The following is an 8,901-nucleotide window of genomic DNA, read 5'->3' as shown; positions in this document are numbered from 1 at the left end:
GCTTCCCATATCATAGGCTTTATATCCAATCAAACTGTATTTTGGAGCAAATTAATCTGTCAAAGTTTGCTTGATATTAATCCTCAAGGAGAAAAACTATGTAAGGTAAAAGAAAACATGAACAAGGCAACAGTAAATATGGGTTATACCCGATATTGTGTACAGTCACCATTTCACGTACAATGTAAATTTGGGTCCAAAATAAAACTAGTTGAGAATCACTGATCTACATTATAGAAACACATGCATCCTGTATTCTTGATTTACAAAAAATGCAGACAATGGTTTTCCATTTGGTCATCACCATTTAACAATTCAGTGTTTCTGGTTTGAAGCTACATATCTCAACAAAAGCAATGAATTTGTAAAAAAAAAAGACTGAATATATTGTATCAAAAACACAAGACAGCACAACCATTATCAATACAACAGGTAGATATTGTTTCATCACTTTCAAAAGTGGTTTATTAAGTTGAGGCTCGTTTTAATGATTATACTGCTGTTCACCAAAACACATAAGGCATGTCGTATTATAAAATGAAATCTTTTTCTGCAGTCTATATCACTGGTTTAAGCACTGAACGTAGTGAGCGTCCCTCTTTCGTAAGTTCTCTTGTGAAACTCATGCATGGGAGTGGGATTGCTTCTTCCCTCCTTGTTATCATGTTAAACTTGCACGTCTTGAGGTGGTCGGCCATGCTGGAAATGTTAGCAAACTTCCACTCGTTCACAGTGTCAAACGCTGTGCTAAACCGCCACACCTAAAACCAACAAACATCAACAAATTAGATTGTAAAAAGAAAAAGAGATTCTTTGTGTTTTAAGACAATGACAAGGTGAATACTCTTTGATTACCTTGTCTGTAATCTGCCAGGATGAGGTTCCATCAGCTCGTTTTGTCTTATCCCAGAGCAGGACCACCATTCCACGGGATTGAAGAAGAGTGGCACACACGTCCCTCATAGTGCAAGACACTCTGGAGAGTTGGCACAGGCTAAAGCCGTCCAGGAAGCTCGCAATGTGCTGCAGTAACTCAAAGGGCAGGTCACTAAGGTGGTCACAGTGGGACCTAAACTGGCAGGTGTCAGTTCTGGATAGAGGCTCATTGGGACAAGCTGCTAACCCAGGTAGCACTCCAAATGAGCCCAGGTGTCGGTCATGGATTATTCTGAAACCTTGTACCGAAGGGCAGAACCTTCTTTGCGAGTAGGTGCATCCATAGTACGCCAATGGGCACCTTTGCTCCATCCAACCATTAAGTCCAGCATGGATGTCCCCATGGACGTTCTTAAAATGGGAAGAAAACTCATCCCTGCGAAACAACTGTCCGCATACAAAGGTGAACATTGAGCGCTGTTTGGTCTGATAGCGAGCCACACATTCCAGAACAAGGTCTAATCTGAGGGTGTGGAATGGACTGGGGTTGGAGAGTTGTGGACTGGCGTGGTCACAGGCAGATGCTGAGGCGATGTCACCTACCATGGTGCTGGTAGCCAGTATTGCAGAAGGGAAGGAGAAGGTCTGCGTGCCAAAGTCAATGCGATACCCGTCTACAAAGCGGCTGTCCGAGATGCTCCTACCTCCGGGCGAGTCCCCCAAACAAAAGAGCAAGGCAGCAGTGATGAGGTCAACGCCATGGAGACCCATTGGATCATCCGCCACCTCAAGGTCTGATGTGTCCACCGCCTTGTCCTCCATCTTGGCTTTGAATAAATAGTGGTCGGATAACAGAGTCCTTCGACCGTTGATTGTAAACAAGTTCATGCCCCTGAGTACCTGGAGATTGTCCAACTTGCGCTCCAGCCATCGGTCCTCAATTCTGAAAGGCAAATGGTGCAGAACATTGCTGCGCATCAGGTTAGGTAGAGGGATGGGCAAAGGAAGAGGTAGTTGGGGCAAGTGGGCCATTTCTGGATCTTGTGCTAAAACAGGTATGGAATGATCAGGTAAAACCTGCCTATTGTTTGAAGAACCATTGACCCTTTCAAGTCTGACCTGGTTGTCACCATCCCCTTCATTATGCAGTCCACTGAGTTCTATCCCACCATTCACTTCACCTTCTTCTTCTGAAGATTCACAACATCCACTGGCCTCCAACCAATCATCTCCTTCATCTTCAGGGTCTACTGGAAAAGCACAGTCAGCTCCACCTACCGCTCCCAGATCGGAATCTGAATCAGTGTCACTTTCTTTCGTTGCATCGTTACAAATGTCTTCATCGCCATTCCTGACACGGTCGCAAGCTCCATTCTGTTCCTCACCATTGGGATTGATCACAACTGAGTCAATATTCTTTGCACTACGGAGAATGTCCAAAGTGGCAGCAAAGCTTCTACTGTTTTCCACTGAAGCTGTGTAAGGTTCACCATATGGTTCCTCGTCCATTTCAATCAACTCATTTTCCTGGTCCAATTCCTGGGCACTGGAATTGTCCTGATTTTGCTCTTTCAGAGCTTTTGTCACAGTGGTCACCATTTTAAGTGACTCCAACAACATTCGCTGATCCTGGAGGGCCAAAGCCATGTCCAGCTGCTCCACGTCAAAAACCTCCTTACTTAAGTTCTCGTAGGACTTGCGATCTGTGTAACTCACTGGCCATCGATTCCATTCCATGGTGCAACACACAACACTGGCTGGGCATGTTTCAAGGTGCTGTGCCATTTTGACCCTGGCAAGGGTAAACGGACATCCGAATCCACGGTTCAAACAGGGGACTCTTTCGTATGGACACAGTAAGCGGTGTTCATTCAGTTTGCATGAGTGGAATACCGCCCCACACACAAGAGGGCAACCCATGAGGTCACAGGAAATGCTGGCCTCTGGTCTTATCATACATCGGCGGTTGACACATTTCAGGCAATGGATATGAAGCTCCTCCATTGAAAATATTAGTGAGTCGCTTGACACAGAGAGACTACGGCAAACACTGTGGAAGAAAAGAAAACAGACCGTTAGACCTGATCTTATTTTGGATACCCATGTGGGGTGTCTTTGTATTCAACATCACATGGCTTAACATCTATGTATGCCATTTATGTGGAAAGTTACACCGTCTTCTAAAAGGGATAAGTGTAAATCAGAATCAGTTGACCTCTCGCAGTGTGTTTACCAAATTACTAAACCATTGCATTGCCATTTCACAACTCTCCTAATGTTGCACAGTCACGCCGGTTCTTCGAGGACTGAGATGGAACACGACCACTTGTTTCTGAACGGTATGTTACAGGAATCAGACATGGCTTACACTCAAAAGAAACACTTCCATAAAGATCTTGCAATGTAATTTAAGAAGCTTCTCTCTTTCCAACATGACAGGGCTTGACTGGACATAGGCTATGCAGTTAGACTCAGCCGGCATGACCTACATGCAAACTGTCTGAGTCATTTAGGGGAGAGGGGAGGGCTTTGAATTAACGAGCTGACTTTCCACATAGTCCTCGTAATTCCAGCTGGGCATAAACATTGCGAAATATTTGTGTACAATGCCGGCGTGTCAGCCTGCCACATGTCTTGTGATGGCTTCTTTTGAAACAGCAAAACACTTCTGAGGATGTTTTTTGAACACTTGGGTGTTTGGTATCTAGTGCTCATGTGGAATATAATATAGTTGCACAAGCAACCGCTCAAAAGTACTTAAAACAGACAGCATGCTTTCATAATGTTAAAATTATCCCAAACATGACATGACTTGAGGATTTTAGTCTTAGTGGGGCTCAAAGATACACGTACAGAAGTAGGCAACATTTTTGTGCAAGAACTTATTGGTCTGTTGAAACTTGCACAACTCACAATTATTAGCCATTTTTGTTTATTAGTAGACATAATAGTTAATGCATATATGCAGAGTATATTGATGCATATCAGAAACTCATTTGGTTGCATTTTATTTTGTGCTGTAACAGAAAGCAGATGATATAGTATCTATTCCAGTAATTCACAAAATAAATTCAATCCAATTGGAATTGGAATAGGTTAATTTTAAGCATGTAGCTAATAATAAACAAAAAGTAATTGTCAAGTAGAGCACACATAGAAATATAATACATTTTCGAATGACAATCAAGTAATGTGACAATTCATGATGAACTACACACATAAACGTTAATGTCTTCCAACAAAAAAGACTTGAATTGATCACCTTACTGCAAGAAAATAAAACATGACAGAAATATAACTGTTACATAATAATAATAATAATAATACACGTTATTCTTAATATAAAATTCGGATGGGGTGCATTCCATGAAACAAGATAGGCTAATGATAGAGAACCTTATCACAACCCAAAGTGGAGAAAGGAGAAATATTTGTAAAAATTTGGAATATTTTAATATTACTTAAAATATTTAGAATTATATTATTAATTCCATTCTACCCTGCTTCTGCTTGAGGTGTAGGCTATGTGATGTGTATTGAGCTATACTGTAAATGACATGGAGAAACTGATCATTGAATAGTTTAGTAGAACTCATTATTTTTATTACAACAACTCATTTGCCAAAAGTGATAGTTGACAGCAGAGTTAATCATCTCTTGAGCCATAAAGGGTCTAGAACCTGTGGCTCTTAATCCTCCTACCCTTAGGAAAATTAACCATGAATTTCCTACAAATAAAACCAAAATGAATAATCTAGTTAAACCATGATAACCACAGATTAATATGACATGACTTATACAGTTATCCTATACAGACATGATCCTAAATATGAAAACACGAAATGTTGCCCAAATATGACATGATACCAAACATGTTTTACAGAAGCACTGAACTCAATCCGGTCAAACTCCTGATGAAACCTGATGCAGCTTTTGTTGTTGTTCCTAAACTGGTGCATAACGATTTAACAACATGAACTGAGATTACCATGATCAACTATAGATCAATAATCAACGATTCAACGCAAATGAACCATCCTCATACATCTTTATGTTTATAGTATGACAGGTCAATGTTTTCATTTGTTAAACTGACAAAAACAAAGCCTTTAGCATTAACGTTAGCTGGTTAGCCGCGAACTGCAGGATAATATAATAAACGACACACATAACGTTACGTAATTAATAAACATCGAAGATTGACAAACATATATCATGTTAAACTGAGGGAAATATACAAATTTTGCTATTTTAATAACGACCGGAGCCGGTGAGGAAACTAGTCAAAGTAAACAGACATGAAAGTGTCTTACCGTCAATCTGTGACGAGTCTTCAGTAGTTTGACAGTGGACAGTGACGTGTTTAATTAATTATTATTAATATTTCATCGAGTACAATGACAGAGACGATGTTTTCACTGCAGTCTGTCCGTTTTTCTGTTGAAATCTGTGTCTCACTGTACTGATATACTGAAGTGAAGTGAGGCCCTAGATGGGCGGAGACTAAACAGACACACGCAAACAAAAAGTACCATGATAATACCACGATGGGGTGAACTTGATTTCACCAAGTGCAACATGTTACTGGATCAACATCTTTGTTGATCCTGGAACAACATTCCAATCAACCAGTCAGATTTGAGGGACAAGTTTACAGTTTATGTCAAGTTTAGGCTTACAATCAGGGTTATGCTTCTACATCAGTGTTTTTCACCTATAATTTCCATCAGATTTTAGGGCTAAATTATGGGTAGGTTTAGGTTTAAACTTTAGGGGTAGTGATAGGGATAGGAGGACTACATTTTTGGACAGGAATGTTGTTCCAGGATCACCAAAATATGTTGACCAGTCCCAGGAACTTGTTACACTTGGCAAAATCATGATGACCTTATGCTGGTGTTCGTTTCCCAAAAGCATGGTTGGCCAACTATGATCACAATTTCCATTGAAGTCTATTGGTAATGACGGAACTTGCAACCATAGTTGCCTTAGGAAACGCATCCCTGTTAAGATACTACCATAGTTTTCAGTATTTTGGAGTAGGCTACCATGTATCATATCGTATATCAAAGCACCCCACGTCCCATACTATACCATTAACTGTACCAATGTCCTATATTGTTTTTATTGTTTTATTCAGTCCCTTCACGTCTGAAGCTGTTATCATAGACGCAATGTTTTTCATACTTATTTGAAATAATTATTTATGTTAACCGTTAACCCTATAGCCCTAACCCCCACAGATACCTGTTGATATCAGTAGATTTAAGACAAAATATGATTTGGCTGATTTATAGTGAGGACCACTTCAAATGTCCTCAACTTCAAAAGTTGTTTGCAACATGTTTCAGAAAATTGTTGCAATTAACACATTGCCTACTGTATCTTTTCACTTATGCTCTTAACTGAGTGTCATCATTGTTAAATGTTGGGGAGAAATTTTAAAACCTGTCCTGGTGGTCATTCATTCATGCAACTATGGCAATGGCAGTTTTTAAATGTGTTTAGGGTACTTTTTATTTATTTATTTATTTATTTATTTATTTATAACAAATACAATAGTTTGCTTTGTTAAAACCATTAGAACTAATGAACTAATTATTTACCAATATTAATACAAATATCAGCTCTTTTGGTTTCTAAGCATACTTAATGTTGTACAGTCACCCTCAAAAAAGTATTTCACTTAAGTCACACTTAAAACTAAACAAATGTCATTGCATTAGATAACGAAATATCAAACTAAGGTAAAAAACAGTATGTGACAAAAAAAAATGTATGTCCGAATTCACAGTTCTCATGAAAGAGTAGGCAAAAAGTACCCGGATGACCTACTACTTCCAACGAGATTCTGAAATGTGCATACGATGGACACTTTTACAACCCATAAGGCCACAGGAGAGGATTTGTGAATGACAGTGAAACGAAGTAACTGATGCTGGTTGGTCAAATGATAATGACAACATTGCGAACGTAGTATGTCTGGATTATATTCATAATACACACATTCATACTACATAGAACATACTTTTTTAGCTGTCTTATTTTATTCAAAATAAGTACCTACTCAAGAGAGTATGTGATTTCAGACACAGCCTAAGATCTAGAGAATTTCTTTTCACTGAATTTTCCTTTATCTTTGAATCAGCTGGTGGTGATGTTTAGATGTATGAATTCAGTTCTGATCCACTGATGTTTCAAAACCATAAAGTGCCTCAATACACCAATTTGAACAGTATATTTGTAGTAAGCAAGCTGTTGGAAATTCAAAAAGCATTTTATTTATTTGTTAATTTATTTCACAATAAAAGACAAAAAGAACAACTACGATAAAATGCACTACAGGTTAGCAGACAACACTTTGAAATTGAACAAATTTCATACAGCACTGTGCGTATATGAGATCCTAGGTTAGCTGGCCACCTCTGAGATATGGTGGATGTTGGAGAGGGTGAGTTGGGCCTCTCGGGTCGGATACGAGTTTCTGCTCTGCAGCCAGAGTTTCCCAAAAACTCCTGTGATGACAATCAGGACGAACAGCAGACCAGCCAACACAAAGGTTTCGACAGAGGGCATATCTGAACCTGGAAGAGGATATGTTCAAATAGACAATAAAAACAGGTCTGAGCACATCGATAAGGATGGTAGTTTATAAGACTTACTCAGACTAGTATCGTCCATGTTAGCTTTAAGCCTTCTGATTGGTCCGTATGACACCGTGTGAGACGATGCAACATCCCTGCGAGTCCGTATTGATACATCTTCAGCAGAGCAGTTCTGTAATCCAAGGTTTAAAGTTACTAAGATTCACACAATGTTTCTCAACTAATAAATTTTTTCACCCATGTGCATGTTTTTTTTTTTTTTTTTGTGGAAAATAAAATATGTTTAGGTTGGCGATTCAAATTGGCAAGGCCCAAAAAGTATATAAAGAGCAGGATTTCAGACTCTAGAAGACTTGGTATATGTACACAAATCATATGGACTTCTTTTATGGTACTTTATAGTACTTTAATGGTGGGTTTGTGCATTTTATAATCATAATGCCACTAAATAACTTTAATGGGTGTTGGATAAGTATTACTGTAGGTTATTTACAGTTCAAAACTTTGAGGTCAGTAAGATGATTAAATCTATTTCACAAGGATGCATTAAATTAATCAAAAGGGACAGTAAAGATCTTTACATTGTTACAAAAAAAGTGTCCGTTTCCACAAGAATATTAAGCATAACAACTGTTTACAAAATGTATTATAATAATAAGAAGAAGAAATGTTTCTTGCGCAGCAAATCAGCATAATAGAATGATTTCTGAAGGATCATGTGAAGACTGGAGTAATGATGCTGAAAATTCAGCTTTGCATCACAGGAATATATTATTTAAAATAAATATTGCAATAGAAAATGGTGATTTTAAATTGTAACAATGTTTTTACTGTACTTTTAATCAAATGAATGCTGCCTTGGTGAGCAGAAAAGACTTGTATCAAAATTGGACTGAATGGTAAATAGGTGTCAGTGAGGACTCACAGGCTGGCACACTCCTCCTGTGTTATGACAGATCTGGACATTGCAGTGCAGGAAAACATCTGTGTAGGAGCTGCCAACAAACTTGAACATTTGTATCCTGAACAGAGCTTCCGGTCCTTGACCGTTCTTCATCACGGCTAATGTCTGGTCATTCCATAACACTGGACAGCTGATGTGGAGAGAAATGTTGGCAGTATGACATTCGTACTCAAGGAATGATATTTAAGTTGGACCTGTTTTCTCTATTGTTCCTAGAAATTACATGCTTCATAACTTTTCCCTGGTGCAGAATCTCTCTGGGCAGTCAAGGATAAGCACAGCTGTTAAACTGAAATGCACACGGCCACAGACTGTCATCACGTGACTGAAGTCACATACTTTATTTAGTCATCCACTCCTTTAGCAATGGTTTCAACGGCGTGCAGCGTGTCTCAACAACATCCTTTCACACCACTGGTTATTTGGCTGAATGAAGCACTTACAACACGAGAAAAG

The 8,901-nt window shown here is 39.0% G+C and overlaps 2 protein-coding genes across 2 annotated transcripts in view; both read right to left on the bottom strand.

Moving 5' to 3' along the window:
• On the bottom strand, window positions 1–5,381 carry fbxo30a (F-box protein 30a). The gene is made up of 3 exons (XM_084394105.1): window positions 5,190–5,381; window positions 856–2,926; window positions 1–761 (listed from the first exon to the last, which is right to left on the bottom strand). Exons 2-3 carry the CDS (start codon window positions 2,878–2,880, stop codon window positions 558–560), a joined length of 2,229 nt encoding a protein of 742 aa, XP_084250231.1. The 5' UTR covers window positions 2,881–2,926; window positions 5,190–5,381; the 3' UTR covers window positions 1–557.
• Window positions 5,382–7,216: 1,835 nt separating this feature from the next.
• Window positions 7,217–8,901, bottom strand: part of LOC311280462 (pancreatic secretory granule membrane major glycoprotein GP2) — a 9,973-nt gene continuing 8,288 nt past the window's right edge. Inside the window, exons 7-9 of the mRNA XM_084392625.1 lie at window positions 8,407–8,575; window positions 7,539–7,653; window positions 7,217–7,460 (exon numbers count right to left, since the gene is read on the bottom strand). Of these exons, the coding sequence (XP_084248751.1) occupies window positions 7,288–7,460; window positions 7,539–7,653; window positions 8,407–8,575 (457 nt within the window). The 3' untranslated portion in view covers window positions 7,217–7,287. The remainder of the gene's footprint in view (window positions 7,461–7,538; window positions 7,654–8,406; window positions 8,576–8,901) is intronic.

This window comes from Rutilus rutilus (genome assembly GCF_951802725.1).
Source record: "Rutilus rutilus genome assembly, chromosome: 21".
Lineage (NCBI taxonomy): Eukaryota > Metazoa > Chordata > Actinopteri > Cypriniformes > Leuciscidae > Rutilus > Rutilus rutilus.
This window is presented reverse-complemented; position numbering and strand designations above follow the sequence as displayed.

Excerpts from the sequence above, each read along its gene's own strand:
- fbxo30a (XM_084394105.1), bottom strand. The coding sequence starts at position 2,880 with ATGGAGGAGCTTCATATCCATTGCCTGAAATGTGTCAACCGCCGATGT. Across the intron at positions 762-855 it reads CCTGGCAGATTACAGACAAG|GTGTGGCGGTTTAGCACAGC; the intron begins GTAATCAAAGAG and ends TGTTGGTTTTAG.